This window comes from Natator depressus, chromosome 1 (assembly GCF_965152275.1).
Source record: "Natator depressus isolate rNatDep1 chromosome 1, rNatDep2.hap1, whole genome shotgun sequence".
NCBI lineage: Eukaryota > Metazoa > Chordata > Testudines > Cheloniidae > Natator > Natator depressus.
Genome location: NC_134234.1, coordinates 224,138,284 through 224,156,923, shown reverse-complemented (window position 1 = coordinate 224,156,923; position 18,640 = coordinate 224,138,284). Strand labels below are relative to the sequence as shown.

At 43.2% G+C, this 18,640-nt stretch overlaps 2 protein-coding genes across 3 annotated transcripts in view; one reads left to right on the top strand and one right to left on the bottom strand.

Annotated features, from left to right (window-relative positions):
* Positions 1 to 5,713, top strand: part of FAM118A (family with sequence similarity 118 member A) — a 34,338-nt gene extending 28,625 nt beyond the window's left edge. Inside the window, exons 7-8 of one of the 2 annotated variants that reach the window (XM_074936474.1) lie at positions 1,469 to 1,552; positions 1,801 to 5,713. In XM_074936474.1, coding sequence (XP_074792575.1) covers positions 1,469 to 1,552; positions 1,801 to 1,925 — 209 coding nt within the window. In that variant the 3' untranslated portion in view covers positions 1,926 to 5,713. The remainder of the gene's footprint in view (positions 1 to 1,468; positions 1,553 to 1,800) is intronic. The other variant, XM_074936468.1, reaches the window with a different exon arrangement.
* SMC1B (structural maintenance of chromosomes 1B) overlaps positions 4,834 to 18,640 on the bottom strand; it is a 57,453-nt gene continuing 43,646 nt past the window's right edge. Inside the window, exons 22-25 of the mRNA XM_074936455.1 lie at positions 14,032 to 14,183; positions 13,718 to 13,787; positions 5,535 to 5,645; positions 4,834 to 5,188 (exon numbers count right to left, since the gene is read on the bottom strand). Coding sequence (XP_074792556.1) covers positions 5,078 to 5,188; positions 5,535 to 5,645; positions 13,718 to 13,787; positions 14,032 to 14,183 — 444 coding nt within the window. The 3' untranslated portion in view covers positions 4,834 to 5,077. The remainder of the gene's footprint in view (positions 5,189 to 5,534; positions 5,646 to 13,717; positions 13,788 to 14,031; positions 14,184 to 18,640) is intronic.

Sequence of the window (18,640 nt, the reverse complement as noted above, 5' to 3'; positions counted from 1 at the left end):
CCAAGGACCTCCGGCTTGTTGCTTCCTAAAGGCCAGACCTTGCTGAATTTCTGCTCCCAAGTAGCTCTTGCTGGAGTCAACCCTTGTTGCTGTTTCATTTTGGGCTAAAACACCAAGTAGCCAGAAAAACAACTTTCTTGGAGACTATGTAAAGCAAGATGTTTCTGCTGAATTTCTGCCCTAAATAGCGTAAAGCTTGCTTGCCACATTGCCATATAGTGGAGTGGGGGAGGTGGCATACTACTGCACAGCTGGGCCATGAGCAGGAGCCTGTTGGATCCTAACTGGTCCTGCTACACTGCGGTTTTCTCATCCAATACTGGTTTCCTGCAAACTCATGTTCTCAAAAATTCTCTCCCGACCAGGAGGCACTAAGCAGAGAGGAACAAATAGAAACTATAACAGAAAAAAATCTGCTCATCCACAGAGAGGGGAAGCCTAAAGCAGTGGTTTTCAAACTTTTTTCTGGCAACCTAGTTGAAAAAAATTGATGCCCGTGACCCAGCAGAGCTGGGAATGAGGGGTTTGGGGGTGTGGGAGGGGCTCAGGGCTGGGACAGAGGTTTGGGGTGTGGGAGGCATCGGGGCTCTGAGGTGGGGCTGGGGGATGAGGGGTTGGGGGCCTCAGGGCTAGGGCAGGGGATTACCTCGGGCAGCTCCCAGTCAGCAGCGATGTTAAGGCAGGCTTCCTACCTGTCCTGGCACCGCAGAGCGCCCCAGACGCGGTCAGCAGCAGGTCCAGCTCCGAGGCGCACAAGTGGTTCCGCATGGCTCTTGCCCGCGGGCACCACCCCTAGCTCCCATTGGCTGGTTCCTGGCCAATGGCAGTGCAGAGCTGGTGCACAGGGCAGGGGCAGTGCTTAGAGCCCCGTGGTCCCCGGCCTAGGAGACAGATCTGCTGCTGGCTGCTTCCAGGGTGCAGCGCAGCGTCAGAACAGGTAGCGACAAGCCTGCCTTAGCTGGGTAGCACCACCAACAGGACTTATGGCCCGGTCGGCTGTGCTAACCAGAGCCGCCGTGACCCAGTACTGGGTTGTGACCTGCAGTTTGAAAACCACTCACCTGGAGGAACTACCTGCTAAAGTGGAGGTGAAATAGTGGGGAGTTGGAGGTAATCAGTTCTCTGAACAGCTCTACCTGCTAGCAGTACATTGTAAAGCAACAGGTGTTTTTAAAAAGTCTTGCTTGGAAAATGAGGGAGCACCGATTGTCCACAAGCCAAAATAAATTGGTTAGTCTCTAAGGTGCCACAAGTACTCCTTTAAGGAGTACAGTGTCACTCACTGCACAACAGAAGGCAGGATCTTTGGTTACAAAACCCAAATATAAGAGCTTCCAGCTGGACCAATACTACTTGTGTGTAGCTTAATATGTGATGCTTGAAATAATGTGTTTAAAAATAATACAAGAAGGATTTTAATACAGCTGTGCATAAATTTTTTTTTTAATTCAAGTTATCTGTTTTGCAGGGACTTCATGTGTCGACTGTGCAAAGAGAAAGTTAGGAGAAAATGACCTGGATCTTTCTAAGAGAGTCAAACAAGCAGCTAATGGTATTCTCACCCCCTAATAAATAAAATCTTAAAACTCCAAGATGCTTAAAAACAATCTCTGAAAAGTTTTCAGAGCTAATTATTTCCAGGGCTAAAGTGGATTAAAAAGTTCAAAATCTCTCAATACATTTCCAGGGGGTGTAAGTGGTTGCAAGCCAGTTTAAATACTAACTGGATTGGGTAATAGTCAGTTTATTACAAATCTATGAGTGACTTATTTACAACTTCTTTTTTTTGGTTCTCGTCAGTTGATACCTCTGCTGATGACCTGGGCGTTGTAAAGAAGTTTGAAACCCAAGTGCAGGGCAACTGCGCAGGACCGCTGGAGGGGGAAGCAGAGAACTGGGCTCTCACTACTCCAGAATTTCAGTGACTTTCTCTACCTGGCATTGACTGTAACAGGCCTGCTTCCTGGCAACAACAACAACTTGGAATGGCATTAAGAGTTTACCTTCACACACCGTAGTAGGCTGCTGCTCTTAGCAATTTTTTTTCTCTCCCAAAGTGAACTAGTCTCAGTCAAGAGCAGGGAGTAGCTGGGGGTAGAATGTGAGCTAAAAGCTGTTAGGTTACAGTCAGAATGTTAGTTTCTAAGGTTAAAGTAAAAGTTTGAAAAATATAGACAAGGATTCATTTCCACACCACCAGAAAAAGGCAGTGTTAAGTATACCTAAACTAAAAGTTAGAGAAGGGTGGGGTTTAAACACTTGAAAGTGAAACTGGCACAGCCTATAAAGAGACACTAAGTAGAAAGGTTGAAATTAATTTTATTTTTGAGAACTGCAAACAAGAATAGCACCTTGTGTGGCTGTTGTTATTCAGACAACTTGCTTGCATGTTTTATTTCTTCCCCACCAACCCCCTTTTTCCATCTACTTTCTTATTCCTGGTTCCTCTTCCAAGCTGCTCTATGCCCCTGCACCTTTCACTGAGTCTGTTAAGCTCCATATGCCCAGAGGGCTGTCAGCACAAAGCTACTTACAGGATCTGAACCTTGAACTATAAGCTCCTTGGAGCATGCACCATCTTCATGTTTTATAAAGCCCAAATACCTGACCTATACAACTGTACTATGAATATTTCAGTTTTCACTTGTCATCTGGTACCTTTTAGTATCAATTAACATTGGGGGAAATGAGGATATAAATGAAAATTGCCAACAGCAGCATACAGGCTGTTCTTTATTGACTGGGATTCACTTCACATTGGAATGAAAATATTTCAGTTTGTTTCAAGGACAGGACATGCTTTTGGTATTTCAAGTAGTGATTACAGGGATGTTTTCACTGTTGCATAGTTAAAGCAGTCCACTAAATTATGTGTGGTAGAGAACTGCTACAACCCCCAGCTCATCAAGTTTTAACCACTTCCACTGCAGCCAGTGTGACTACTCCATATGCTTAAAGGAAAACATGCTTAAGACCCTTGCTGAATCCTGTCCTTAGACTACCAAATTTAAATTCTATTGTGAGAGCTTGGATTTTTCTGAGGGGTTGTCCTGTAAAACTTGTTAGTTTCTCCCAAAATTGTGTTGTCCTGGAGCAAACAGATTTCTTTAAATGAAATTCTAAAGTGTTAAAAAAATAATGGATTCTTTAATTAGAATCAATCAGATACTGATGGCTGATTAAGTGGCTAGATTAGGCTGTCATTTTTGCATCTATTTTCCTGAGGCTGCTGGGAGCACAGTATAGTTTTGAGGTTGTTTTAACACAGCAGTCATAGGTTAAAATTACTGCAATAAACTTTTATTGAACTCTGTTCTATGGTACTTTTATGGTCCCTATCATCATAGTATCTGAGCATCTCATCCATTCAGTTCGTTCCTCAGATATAACCTATTTAACTTGTCTTTTAGTTTTCCCATGAGCAACACTACCTTCCCACTGTCTTCCCACTGCGCGCGTGCACGCGCACGCACACACACACACACACACACACACACACAAATTTAGGATCGATCTGATGTGATGTGAAGTGTTTTTAAATCACAAGTAAAATTAATTTTGCATTTTTTAAAACAGGTAGCACTGGAGACTCTTCAAGTCTAAACACGACTGAAAATTGCAACTTGTAAAACAGCCATTCTTGCCTATAGTGCCATACAACTGCACTGTGAAAAATGCACATCGCAGTAGTGATGGGATCTCTTATAGTTCCATGTATGCACATTAAAAGCAGAGTTGCTGTGTGGCCCATTATGGCTGTGTGTGGGATTTCTTCAACATGTATTCTACTGCCAGTAGACTATGCATGTTTCAGTTATCTTATAAGGACTGACTTGCAACTGGCTCAGGGAAACATATAGTTGAAAGGGATATACCTAGAATGTGACGGTTCGGTGTGATGCATTCAGTTAATCAAAAAGTAACTTGCTTTGAAATCCTGTTTTGAATAAGACTAAGTCTGGATTCCCAAGCGGAGGAAATAGGCCATAAACCTAGACGTTCATTAAATGATGCATCTGGCTCTACTAATGCTACTGTAGAAATTAATTTACATGTATTTATATAATTTTTTAAAAATGGAAACTTGTGTATTTACTGAGGATTTTAGAGACAAGGTGGAAGATAATATTGTTCATTGGACATTATGAGTAAGGGTATTGCAATCTGGCCATAAAGTGTTGTGATTAATATACCTTGTCTTCCATCTGTGCTGGCTGGCTGTTTGCTGAAAGGCAGGGGGGGAACTCACCAAGGAACAGTTTTGACTGGGGGAGAGGGGAAGCTGTATACCTCTTTGTGGCTTGGCAATGAACAGCAAACATGGCCATGTAATATGCATCTAGCCTCTTTCATCAGTTCCTGGGCCTCACAGGAAGCTCTGGATTCAATTTCAGGAGAAATGTAAAGTTGGTCTTTTACAAGCATTGGAAACAGAAAATGTCTCCTTCCCTTCTAATCTATACAGTTTAAAAAAAATTAAGCTACTAGAACTTGTATCTTTATATTTAACCTAACCACATCTGAAACCTTGTAGTGAGAATCTTCCTGATAAAAAGTAAAAAATGCTGTACATTTCAAGATTTTTTCCAACATTTTAATTCTCAATATTTTAACATCAAAAAGTTACCTTTAACATATGAGGTTTGCATTTTTTGACAGCAGTCATATGAATTTAACATAACATCCATATTCAAAAAGTTAATCATTCATCAGTTTTTATGTTAATGGGACCTAATAGTTTATCTTAATGCTAACCAACAAGAACATACTTAAAGAGATTAGGCACTAGTTACTAGAATTTACCAATTTCAGTAGTGTCTTTCGAAAGCTTATTTTGAATTTGTAACACAACAGGAACATGTACTCCATAAAACCCTAAACAAAACTAGGTCAATACATACAATCATTTATTCTTCTCCAAATTCTAAGTAACGGCTTTGAGTTATGAAGCTAAATTCTTTGACTTCTGTACAAGAACATTTAAAAGCAATATTCAAAAAGCTTACAAACTTGTCATAAAGGTGGCTGTAGGAATCACAATTTTGTTATTCACAGATGGCCCTGAAACTTTCATGTTTTATTCCAATGTGGAACTGTATCTGTGCTGCTCTTTTCGTTCACTGTCATCAGTGTCTGGATACACAGTAAGATCCAGAGTCAGTACCTGACTAAACATGTAATCATCTTGCTGAAAGGAGGAAGAATCAAATCAGTTTACAAGCATATATATTAAAAATAAGCATTACCTATAAGATGATGCAGTTACCAGAAGGACCACTTAACTATAAATCACTTGTTCTGGAACGCTATTAAACAATTACCAATGACTATTCCTGAATGGCAAACAATGCATTTGAATCATTTAGCTCTTGATACAGTTATTAGAGAATTTTTTTTAAATGAACATTAAGGGGGGGGGGGTTATTTCTTAAGAAATAATTGGCTGCAGCTGGAATTTTTTTTTCTATAGTTTAACCGCCATATGAATTTAATTTGATTGAAATCAAGACACAAAGAATAAAAATTATTTGTACCTCTGGACAGACTCCAATTAATGCATCTGCTCTGGAATAAAACTCCTCCTTTAGAGAAATAACGATCATCTGACACTGTTCCTGTGCCTGCTCTTTGATGAAGCTTGATACCTTTGAAGAAAAGCCACACATTTTAGGATAAGTGGGTTCTGTCAGATTTAAGTCACAATTAATTAGGGAACAATGGGAAAAGGAATGAATTACTCAGTAGACAGAATTCATAAATGAATTGGGCAGGGTAAAAGGGGGAATATAACTGGCCAAGCAAGACACTGTACATGATGTAGGTTCACAGTATGACCCCACAGGTTTGGCCCTTTTAAACATGTATATGAAAACAATCCACTTTAGAAATGTCACATTTCTAAAGTTAACGTAAGGCATTTTACTTGACAATGCTTTTAAGTTAGGTGGATTTCCATGTATAAGCCATAAATTTTACAGCTTGTTACCAGTTACATAATATGATGCAGATTACAAATGCATATTACTGTGCTGTTTTATGTGGCAGAAAATGGTTTTCACTAGCTGTAAAGTGTTACTGCACAGAGCTAAATTTATAATTTGAGGCGAATGAAAAAGACTTCATACCACAACAGAAGATAAAATCCTAAATGAAAATTAGAAGCAACATTTTTTAAATCACACTTCTATGTGTACATTTTTATCTGCTATGTCATAAGTAGGCATAGTTGTTGAAATTATTTTGAACTGAAGATTTTAAAACCTGACTAGTTTTCAACTTTTATAAGGAGTTAGTATTATACGCCCTTAAAGTTAAGGAAAGTTTCTTCTTTTAATTTTCAATTTAAAGCCCTCTAGCCTTATTAAAGCAGAAGATCTCCAAGAAGTTGCCACTAACCAGACCTTCCCCAAACTCTTTGGATCCCAATAAGTACTGTATATATACTAATCTGTTCAAATGCAAAAAGTACATAGAAAAAATATGCTTTAAGTATTTCCAAACATTATTTTCTGTAATTTGAAAACTCAAAACACTGGCAAATATATAAAGGTCCCGTCATTTGAAGGTGTCTCAGGTCTTTCCCATGGCAGGTAAGATCACCATTTACAGTTGAGGAAACTGAAGCAATGAGAAGAGTTTGAGTAGACCTCAATATTGATACAAAATAGTTATTAATGAATTTTACATAATTACAATCTTGACTGCTCTGACTGAATTTTGCGACAATTATTTTCATACACTCACTTAGAGAATGATAGCTCACATGCTTAGGGTTTAGTGGGTTTTTTGGTTGCTTATTGTATGAAATTATTACACGATTATTTCGGGCCCTACCAAATTCATGGTCCACTTTGGTCAATTTCATGGTTATAGGATTTTAAAAATTGCAAATTTCATGATTTCAACTATTTAAATCTGAAATTTCAGTGTTGTAACTGTCGTGGGCCTGATGCAAAAAGGAGTTGTGGGAAGGTCACAAGGTCACTGTAGGGGGAGTTGCAGTACTGCTACCCTTACTTCTGTGCTACTGCTGGCAGCAGCGGCGCAGCCTTCAGAACTAGGCACCTGGAGAGCCCTGGCTGCCGGCCAGGATCCCAGCTCTGAAGACAGAGCCCCCACCAGCAGCAGCGCAGAAGTAAGTATGGCATGGTGTGATATTGTCACCCTTTCTTCTGCATTGCTGCTGGTGGGGCGCTGGCCAACAGCCACTGCTCTCCAGCTGCCCAGCTCTGAAGGCAGCTCAGACTTAAGGGTGGCAATACTGCAACTCCTCCCCCCCAAAAATAACCTTGTGATCCCCCTGCGACTTCCTTCTGGGTCAGGACCCCCAATTTGATAAATGCTGGTCTCCCCCATGAAATCTGTATAGCATAGGGTAAAAAGCACACAAAAGACCACATTTCTCATGCTGGGGACCAGATTGCATGGTCAGTGACGCATTTTTCATGGCCGTGAATTTTGCAGGGCCCTAACTATTATTAAAGAAATTCCTAGGAAGTCTCTGCTTTTTGCCAAGTAGTGACAGGCACCAAGTGTCAAAGAGGATGACACTTCATTAGCCATAATTCCATATTTACCTCCCAGTAAGTTTACACTAACTGGAATGCAGTTTAACTTCCGTTTTGCTTTAATAAATATGTTACATTATTTTCTTTTATGCTACATTTTCAAACATGTACAGAACGGTTATTGTGACTGATGCTTTGCAGAGAATATTTGATAATATTTAATTGAAAGCTGTAAAATGTACTACAAATGATAAGTTGTAAATCTAGGAACTATTAGATCAAAAGGCAAACAACCAATGAGCCTCTTCTCAAAGTACAGGACACTGCTCTGGTATACACATGGTCTTTATCACAAGAAAACAAACTTAGTCAACCACATCTCTTTCTAAAATTTTACAAAGAGAATGTGAGGATGTTTTCTATTCAGGATATTCCAAAGAGGAGTGATGCTTAGGATGTGGTGCTATAGCTATAAACAAAGTCATAAAGTAGATCTGTTTACTCCTCCTCTTTCATTTTAAACTCTCACAAAGAATTCTAAAAATATCCTTATTGACACAGATTTCTTTTACAAACAAGCTAAAGACTTTATTCTTCAAGAGGAGAACATTTATGGTTGTGATGTGTTTTACAGAAGATATCGAATACTTCTAACACCTCTCCTTTGAAACCCTTTTTTTGTCTCAAATGCCTAAAACAGTTTTAGCTTCTTAAGATTTGTATTTGCAAACCTTCATAGAATATGAAAGGGTAACTCATCGTTATAGCCAAGAATAAAACATCTTAGGTATATTTAATTAATATTTATATTTCACCTCTATATCCTAATGTGTAAAGGGCTGATGTTATGGAAACTATGCAACAACAGACTGGAAAATATGCTGCAATGTGCCAGTTAATATCGCAAGATGCCAGATAGTAACATTTCAGGGGGATTCTTTAATAACCTCAAGTTGCTACAGTAACTTAGTTAATGAGAATAAAGATAACTAAGGTGTTAGCCTATGAAAAAACAAAACACCCTGAAATTAGTGGGGTGTGGAAACCCACATAAGGAAAAGGGGCTGAAACCCTTATACATGGAACAGAGCGCATCAGCGTAACACATTATAAAGGCTGTATCCTCGCCTTAGTGCCTTGGGGGAAGGAGACGCCAGGATGGCAATCACTGGTGACTATGACAGTGAAGAGAATAATGGTTCACACTTCATCCCTACCAGGAAATGTAAGTGATACCAGTATTAGGACTAGACATGCTATGTTATACCTTTCTTGCCTGTTACAGTGTTTTTGATATCAGGTTAGTAAGATTTTAATAGAAGGACAGTTGAGAATTTGTAAGTACATCAGCTGTGGTCATTGTTTCCCATGTGTTCCTAGAGTCTCCAAGGCTAATGATATTCCTAATGATGAATCTCACCCTGCTAATCCTGAGACTGTAGTCATTTAGGAGGCTGAACTCTTCACCCAAGTCACTGTGATTAATATAAAACCAATCAATATATTAATCCAGAAATTAATAAGGCTACATCTTGTAGTAACTTGAGTTCTTCAAGATATGTTGTCCCTATGTGTAGTGCACTTCAGGTTGTGCATGTGCTCCAAATACTCAGGATCAGAGATTTTCCCCTAGCAGTGTGTGTGGTTTGTGCGTGCTCTCCGGCTCTCCTCATGTTCCACACCAAATGGAGAAAGGGGGCTGCTGGACTGCTGCCATTGTTGTTCCTTCTCTATCACCAGTTCCCAGTAGGGGGAAACTAGGCAGCAAGGAAGGAGGGTAGGTAGTGTACTACACATAGGGACAACACATCTTGAAGAACTCAAGTGACTACACGGTGAATAACCCCTTTCTTTGAGTGATTGTCTCCAAGTATAATGCACTTCAGCTGATTCATAAGCAGCGTCACTTTAAATGGAGGTGTATGCCTGGAGTACTATGACACAGATTACAGAACAGCTCTGCCTAGAGAAGCTGCAGCAGTAGCTGCTTGCACTAGTTGCAGTGGCTCTCAAACTGCAGGTCAGAACCCCAAGTGGGTCCCATTTTAATGGGGTCGCCAGGGCTGGCTTAGATTTGCTGGGGCCAGGAGCCAAAGCCAAAGCCCAGGCCCCACTGTCTAGGGCCGAAGTCTGAGGGCTTCAGCCTTGGGCAGTGGGGCTGAGGTTACAGGCCCCCAGCCTGCGGCTGAAGTCCCTTGGGTTCCAGGTTTCCCCCTCCCCCCCAGGGGCAGTGGGGCTTTGGCCCCCCCCACCTGGGGTGGCAGGAATCAGGGTAGTAATTTTTGTTGTCAAAAGGGGGTTGCGGTGCAATGAAGTTTGAGAACCCCTGCACTTGTGCATAAATGTCTCGCAAAGATAAGAACCAAACTCCAAATTGCTGCTCTGCAGATGTCAGTAGTAGGAAAGGAAAAGGAAACCTACCAATGCTGCTTAAGCTCTAGTTAAGTGTGCTCTGACACCGCACTTAATAGAATACACCCTCAATTCCACTTCAACAGTATCTGGGAGCAAATGACCTCTCAGTTGTTCCATGAATAATACAAGAAGACTAGGAGACTTCTGAAAATCTCTCTTCCTCTGCAGGTAAAAGGCAAGAGCCCTACGCATGTCCAGCAAGTGTCATGCTGCCTCTTCCCTGCTAGAATGAGGTTTAAGGTAAAATGCAGTGTCGGTCCCAGGATATTAGAGAGACCAGGTGGGTGAGGGAATATCTTTTACTGGACCAACTTTAGATGGAGAGAAACAAGCTTGTAGCTACACTGACCTCTTCGTCACGTTTGAGAGAAGAGCTCAATGTAGCTTGAAAGCTTGTCTCTCTCACCAACAGAAGTTGGTCTAATAACAGATATTACCTCACCCACCTTTTCTGTTTAAGGTAACACACACAGGTAGATAGACTTTCACATCAGCTATAGTCTCTGACACCACCTGAGGGTGGAACTTCGGATGTAGTCTCATGGATACCTAGTCCTTGTGGAAAACTCAATAGGAAAGGTCAGCCATGAGCACCTCTAGCTCCCCGACTCCTCCGTTACCTTCTTAGAGATGTAACAGAGAGTACGATGCCAGGGGCAGAAACGGTTATTTAGTAAGAGTTGATCCAACAAGATTCAAGTTGCAGAGTGCTATATGTTTTGTCTCTGGAGAGAAGACTCAAAGAATCACATCCTTATAGGAAGTGGATGGTGACTGGATGGGAAAGTGCAGAGCAGGTGTCTACCAGCAGATGAAATGTGCTGATGGCCAGCAGGTGTATGCCATACTGTACTGGTTGTGGACACAGACCAATGCCAGCCATGCCACTAGGGGCCTGAGGTGGAGTCACATGTGCCAAACCATGTAAGTACATGCTCCCATGTGACCCAGCAGTCTCGGGCAGGTGTGGGCAGTGGTGAGCATGCAGAAATGAGATGAGGTCTACCGTGGCTCAGAACAGAATCTCAGGGAGGAAGACCCTGGCCCAAGTGGAGTTGAGTATGGCTGCAATGAACTCTATGTGTTGCACTGGAGTGGGGGTTAACTCCTTGTCATTTATTATTAGGCCCAGGTTGTGGCAGGTGGAACAGACGAGTGTGAGATGCCTCTGCACCTGATCCGAGGACCGGCCCCTTAGCAACCAATCGTCGAGGTATTGGTACATTTGGACCCCCGAGACATCACAGATAAGCGGCCACTGGAGCTATACACTTGGTGAACACTCTTGGAGCCGATGAGAGCCCAAGGAGCATCGCTGTGAATTGGCAATGGCGCTGGCCCAGTGTGAAACAGAGGAAATGCTGGTGCCCCGGGAATATGGAAGTACGCATCTTTTAAATTGACGGCAACATACCAGGCTCCTGGATCCAGGCACGGGATGATGAAGGTCAGGGAGACCATATGAAATTTCAACATTTTGAGAGACCTGTTGAGGCAATGCAGATCTAGAATAGGTCTGAGGCCCCTCTTTGCCTTTGGAATGAGGAAGTAGCAGGAGTAGAATCCTCTTCCTTCCATGCCCCTAGGTGCAGGAGGTTTTTGACCTCCTGAATGAGGAGTTGCTCATGAGAAGGGTCCCTGAAGAGGGACAGGGAAGGGGGATGGAAGGGTTGGTAGCCTACAAACTGCAGGGTATAGCCTGATGAGACAGTGTCAAGCACCCAGTGGTCCAAGGTGATATGGGACCAGGCCGACCGAAAAGGGCAGAGGTGGACGGGGAACGGATCCGGTGCAATGACTGGGGCATAGTCCTTAGGCGCATCCTCAAAATGACTGCTTTTGGCTGCCTTGGTCCTTGGAAGAACCAGGATGGGCAGGTTGACAAGATGACAACCGGTGGCATCGCTTAAAACCCGTCTTTGTCCTTTTTGTAGGAGCCAGATTGAGGGGAACCCCAAGACCTCAATGACTGCAGAGGTGGCAGGGGGGCAAAACAGCTTTTTGGCCTGCTGAGGAGTATGTAGACCCAAGGAACGGTCCAGGAGTCTTTACGACTGTAGAGCCTAGCATTGGTTAACTCCAAGAAGAGCCCGGTTCCCTTAAAAGGGAGGTCCTGGAGGGTGGATTGCATCTCCTGGGACAGCCCGGAGGTCTGTAACCAGAAGCTATGCCTCATGGCTATTGCAGAGATGACGACCATCCTGGACGCCAAGTCCGTAGCATCCCAGGCCATCTGGAGGACACCCCGGCTACCACCTTGCCTTCATCTATTAGAGTGGCGAACTTCTCCGCCCAATCCCGTGGGAGGCTCTCTTCAAACTTGCCAATGGAGTCCCACAGGTTGAAACTGTATCTGCCAAGTAGGGCCTGATGGTTAGAGACCCTAAACTGGAGGCTTGCTGAACAGATCATGATGTCAACAATTCACAGATTAATCTCATGTCATACACTTCCATTAAGATCTTCAAGTATTTATTTGTACATTAAAATTACAGTTGTGGCTATATATTCAGCATATTATTATATTTCATCACTATACGTCTCGGACCCCTACCATACTCTGGCTCAATGGGTAGAGTTAAGGGTAGATTAAAAAAAAAAAATCTATCTGGAATTTCTTTTTTAATGCAATACAACTGAGATGAGGTATCCACATCACAGAAGAGTAAAAGGGATTAAGTTGGCTAGACAGGTTAATTAACTCCACAAGGGTTCACCTGGAGGTGGAGCTGGGGAGGAAGGAATGAGTGAAAGCAGACTCAGCTGGGCAGGAAGAGGCAGGGTTTTTTGGCCAGACTCAGCTGGGCAGAAAGCAGGTAGCTGGCAATGGAGGGGCAGCTAGAAAGGACTACAGACAGGCTGTATTCACTCCCTGAGTGGAGGGAGTTGGCAGGCTGGCAAACCCAGAGACGGGGGGAAGCCAGATATGTGGGAAGTGGCCCAGGAAATAGCAACAAGGCTAAAGGAAGCAGCATGGGGCTGCTATTTGTAGCGTCCCTGGGTCAGGACCTGGAGCAGTGGGTGGGCCTGTGTCCCCCCAACAGCCACTGGGGAGTTTAAACAGGCCCAAGTAAGGCCTGTACTGGAAATTGTATTACCCTGGAAGGGGGCTGAACCGAGACTGACCCAGCTGGAAAGCTGGGGTCAGGACTAAAGGGACAGATGCCAGAGCAAGCCCAGGGAGGGCTGCAGAGAGAGAGAGAGAGATCAGGGTACTGGGATAGGCCCTGTTGGACTGTTTAAGGACTGTGTGAACTGAGCCCAAAGACAGGGCTGCAAATAGGCCCTGTTGGACCTTTTACCCCAGAAAGGGACTCACTGAGTGACCTAGCCAGAGGGCTGAGTCACAGAAGAGATACTGAGGGTTTTGGAAGAAGAGCTGCAGATCAGAGACAGAGCGACGTCATGCAAACCATGGATGGGGGTGTCAGCCTCAAGCTAATCCCGAGAGGAGGCGGCGCCAGACCGGTGGTGAGTGGAGCACCCCATGACAACAACAGTAACTCTAACATACCTGTGTGCATGTGCGGACCAATGGGCACTGCTTACTAAAAATTTCCAGACGGTCCCACAGTGCACGTGTACCCACATGTGGAATACACACAGGAATCATCACTCAAAAAATTCTTAAATTTGTCCCTCATGCAGTCTGTTTTGATTTATGCTAATAGAGAATTACTGAACTTCTCTCTTTGTCCCTCCCTAAATTAAACAACTACCCTTCTGCAAAAGAATACCACTATATCATTAGATTATCTGTAAATTAATTTCAGAGAACAGAAGGAATAACTTACTTTGCCAATGTTTGTGTTATCCAGTGCAGCATCCACTTCATCCAAAATAAAGAAAGGGGCAGGGCGGAAACTTAAAAAAGAGAGAGTCAATTACTTTTATATAGATATACTAATATTTTGGGATTTTAGCTTGTTCCATAAAATTTTGACCAAGAAATAGTAAGGCCAAGAACAGAATAGGAATGTAAAATACATTTTTAGACATAAATGTTCAAACTGCCTTCTGATAATACTATGCTACATTTGTTTCCACACCACTGATGCTCAAAGATTAGTAAAAAGATGGTATTGTAAAATTTATTTCACCATATTACCTGTGTATTGCAAACACAAGAGCCAGTGCGGCCACAGATTTTTCACCTCCTGACAAGTTGTCCATTGGCATAAAGCGTTTTCCAGGAGCCACACAGTTATAGCTAATGCCTTCTAGATATGGTTCCTCAGGGTTCTCGGGACTGAGGAATGCCTGAAACACATGCCCCAATATTTTGTTAATACTGAAACACATGAAATGTTTAGCTTAGGGTTGCTATTGTTTGTATTTTAAAGTTTAAAAATTTGACATTTTGGTTGATTTGTAGTTGATAACTGTATTTGTATTTAAGAGAGATATTTTTAAAAATGTGGTTCTTGAAAAATCTTGTGAAACCTTTGGGATATGACAGACATCATAATCAAAGAACCATCATTTAAGGCAGACTGTCATCTTAGTCATATTTTCAACACTGTTCCTTATCTTTGTTACCAATATCATTTCAGATTATTAAAGACGCACTTAAAAAAAATCTCAGTGTACTTTTCATTGTTTATTTTCATTTTACTTGGACAATAAAGTAAATGAAGTAATTTTCATATTTATAGGCTGTTACAAAACGAATAGCACCCATGCAAAGTGTTAAACAGTTACCTGTCTTTCGTAATTCTTGTTTGGGATGTATTGTTTATGTCCTTTCCATTCTAGGAGTGCGTGTACCCATGTGCACATTTGTCGGAGATTTTTGCCTTAGTAGTACCCGTAGGGTTGGCAGTGGTGCCCTCTTGGATGCTGTGCTCACGCATCGGTATATTAGGCGCCGCCGGCCCTACGCCCTCTCAGTTCCTTCTTGCTGACAACTCCGACAAAGGAGTAGGAGGGCGGGTAATAGAATGGACATGAGCAACACACCTTGAAGAACAACCGGTACAAAAAGGTAGGTAACGTTTTTTTCTTCTTCAAGTGCTTGCTCATGTCAATTCCATTCTAGGTGACTCACAAGCAGTATTCCACTGAGGTGGGCTCGGAGTTCACAGTCATGCGGCTTGCAACACTGCTTTACTGAAGCCAGCATTGTGTTGGGCCTGCTGGGTAAGTGCCTAATGAGATGTAAATATGCAGATGCATGACCAGGTAGCGGCCCTGCCAATATCATGAATAGGCACTTGGGCCAGGAAGGCTGCTGACGAGGCTTGCGCCCTAGTCAAGAGGGCGGTTACAATCACCAGTGGAGGCACTTTCGCCAGATCATAACAGAAACAGATGCAGGCGGTGATCCATGATGAAAGTCTCTAGGCAGACACTGGAAGACCTTTCATCCTGTCCGCCGCTGCAATGAACAACTGCGTCGACTTATGGAACAACTGAGTCCTTTCGATGTAAAAGGCTATAGCTCTCCTGACATCCAGAGAGCGCAATTTGCACTCCTCTTCTGACTTACGAGATTTTGGAAAGAACATGGGTAAGTATATGTCCTGGCTTGTATGAAACTGCAAAACTACCTTGGGCAGAAAAGCTGGGTGCGGTCACAGCTGGACCTTGTCCTTGTAAAATACCATACAGGGTGGCTCCAAGGTAAGCATCCTAATCTCAGAGACCCTGCAGACAGACATTATTGCCCCCAAGAAAGAAGCCTTCCAGGAGAGTAGAAGGATGAAGCAGGAAGCCAAAAGCTCAAAGGGGGGACCCATGAGTTGCGACAGCATGAGATTCAGGTCCTAAGGAGGGAATGTGGGGATAGAGTCACTCCAGACCTTTCAAAAAAAAGGACCATCATGTCGTGAGCAAAGACCAACCTGCCCTGGAACGGAGGATGGAAGGCCAAAATAGTGGACAAGTGGACCTTAAAATCGATGAAAGAAATAGGCCCTGGAGCTTGAGATGCAGAAGATAGTCCAACAATGACTGCAGCAAGGCCTGCTCGGGGTGGATACCCTGGTCCAAACTCCAGAACCTTTTCCATTTGGCCAGGTAGGTCACCCTGGTGGAGGGCTTTCTGCTACCCAACAGGACCTGCTGGATAATGGACTGAGTACTCCTGTTCTGCATTCAACCATGTAGCAGCCAGGCTGTCAGATTCAGCGCTGCGAAGTTTGGGTGCAGAAGATTCCCGTGGTTCTGGGACAGCAGATCTGGCCAGAGAGGCAGCTGCAGCGGGGTGGCCACTGAAAGGTCCAACAGCATGCTGAACCCATGCAGGCAAGACCAAGCTGGGGCTATCAGGATTACCTTCACTTTGTCCTGTTTGATCTTCATGAAGACTCTGTGGATTAAGGGCACTGGTGGGAAGGCATACATCAGAGCCCCCTGACCACTAGAGCAAAGAGATGTCTGGCAGGGAGCCTATGTTGATCCCCTGAGTTGAGCAGAACACATGGCACTTCATGCTCTGTCAGGACACAAACAAGTCCACCGCTGGGGGGGGGGGGGGGGGGGGAAAGAGGGGTCCACACCTTTGGAAGATCACTCCATCCAGAGGTGGTCAGTGTGATCACTTGTGGCAAGAAGAGAAGGACCTGCTGAGGTGATCTGCTAACACGTTTCTGGCCCTGGGAAGGTGCACAGCAACAAGATGAATGGCATGCTGCACACAGAAGTCCCAGAAATGGAGAGCTTGTTGGCAGAGGGCTAACGATCGGACTCTGCCTTGCTTGTTGATGTAAAACACGGCGGTGTTGTCTGTCAGGATTTGTACCACCCTGCAGGGTGGGAAAGAATTGCAGTGTGTAGCCCAGAGATACAATGCCAAACACCCAGCGGTCTGAGGTAACTCGCAACCAGGCTGACCGGAAGGGATGTAGGTGGTTGTGCTCCTTTTGAGTTCTAGGACAAAAATTCTTGCAAATACGACACTTGTCCTTTACATGCAACTTCCCCAAGCACCTTAGGCAGCTGCTATGGGGGTTGCTAATGGGTCAAGGTCTGTTGCAGGCAGAACAAGGCTTAAAACCTGGAGACTGGTGCATGCCCCGCCTGGGGCTAAGACACCACTGGGACTCTAGTTTACTAACACTACTTAACACCTACTTACTGACTAACTACTGTAAACAAACTATGTACAAGGCAAACAAAGGATGAGAGATAAAGAGACTCTGGGGACAAATTGGAGTTGATATTCTTCTTAATAGAAGGAGAAGGATACTACCATAAGCAAGGTTTCTGTGCACATGAGCTCCAGTATACAAAGCACATAAAAGGAGAGAGATTCCTTCAAAAGATGACACCACTCTACAGATAGATGTAGCACAATACTAATTCTAGCAATTAAATCGAACAGACTGGGCTAACCTTTCCTACTCAGCATAAGATGACAGATAGCAAAATAAATACTAAAATGGGATGTCCCTTTTAATAACTCCTTGAACTTCTTGAGAACCATATAAAACAACAGCTTCTATCCTTAAGTTAGTGAAAACTAATTTGTGAATAAGTTGCAGGGACCATAGGGTTTTGACAAAACTTCCCATTAGTGTCGTAGCTCTATTAGAAGAAAGGGGTTATATACTTTCATCTAAAGAAATTTCTGGTATAAGATTGGTTTCAGAGTAGCAGCCGTGGTGACAGAGATGATATCCAATCCAGTCTGGTGACATAAAACTCCAAGGTTCCAGGAGTACTCTATCGCAGAATATGAATGTTTGACGTATATAAAGGGATGTGTTATGTGGCACAAGCAGTGCTACAACTGTTGCCCACTCAGTCTGCCCCCTTCCCCCCACCAAATTTAAATAACCTGAAATGAAACTGACTGAATTTTACAAATACAAATAACATACTGATCTCATAGTTTAGCTATTTCTTTCATACTAAAACCATGAAGTCTCTGGCTCTGACTGCTCCATTCTCCTATTGAAGATAAATGTTAGGCTTCTGTCTTAAATTTGTGTGTCTTGCCTGTACACTCTTCTTCTCAGGGCATCAGAATGTCTTATCTTCAGCTGCTCCTCACGGCTCAACAGCAGATACTTGCCTCACATCCCTGTTTTAGGCATTTTAGAGGCCCCCAGGCTTAGCTGACTTCCTTGGAGATGGAGAAGGCTTTTGACAGAACTGAATACAGATATTTTCCAGAGGTTTGTCACAAATTTTACTTTAGCAGTAACTTCCTCAAACTGGGAGAATTCATGGTTGCTTACCTGAAAAAAGTTTCCCTTCTTTGAAGGGAAAGAGCCAAAGATTGACAATGGGTCATTGCCTGTCTGTACCTGCAGGGGGCAGAAACAAAGCTAGGTGGACAGCTGACGAGGGACTTGTCCCCACCTTCAGTAGACCACCTCAGTTTCAAGATGCTTCCATAGCTAGGTCCTGTGGACTATGAAATTAAAAAACCCAAATCTCTCATCTTGCAAAAAATATTCAACAAGAGACCATTACAAATAACAAGAAAATGTTAACTACTGCAGAAAACTGTAAGCATGAGTTTAAAACAGGTCAGCCTTTTTCAGGGAGGGCCAGATCTGTTTGAAGAAGGGAAAATTTTCAGGTAAGCTGCCACAAATTTTCCCATTCTCTCTCAGGGATAGGTCCACAGATCCTCAGTGTGGGATATTCTCAGCAATGACAAAAATTCCTAGGGAGAGAATATTATATCACAGAGAAAGGATTCCCTTACCCAAAGGAATCACCACAGCATGCAAGACTCACCTGTCAAAGGCTGCATCATCTGAAGA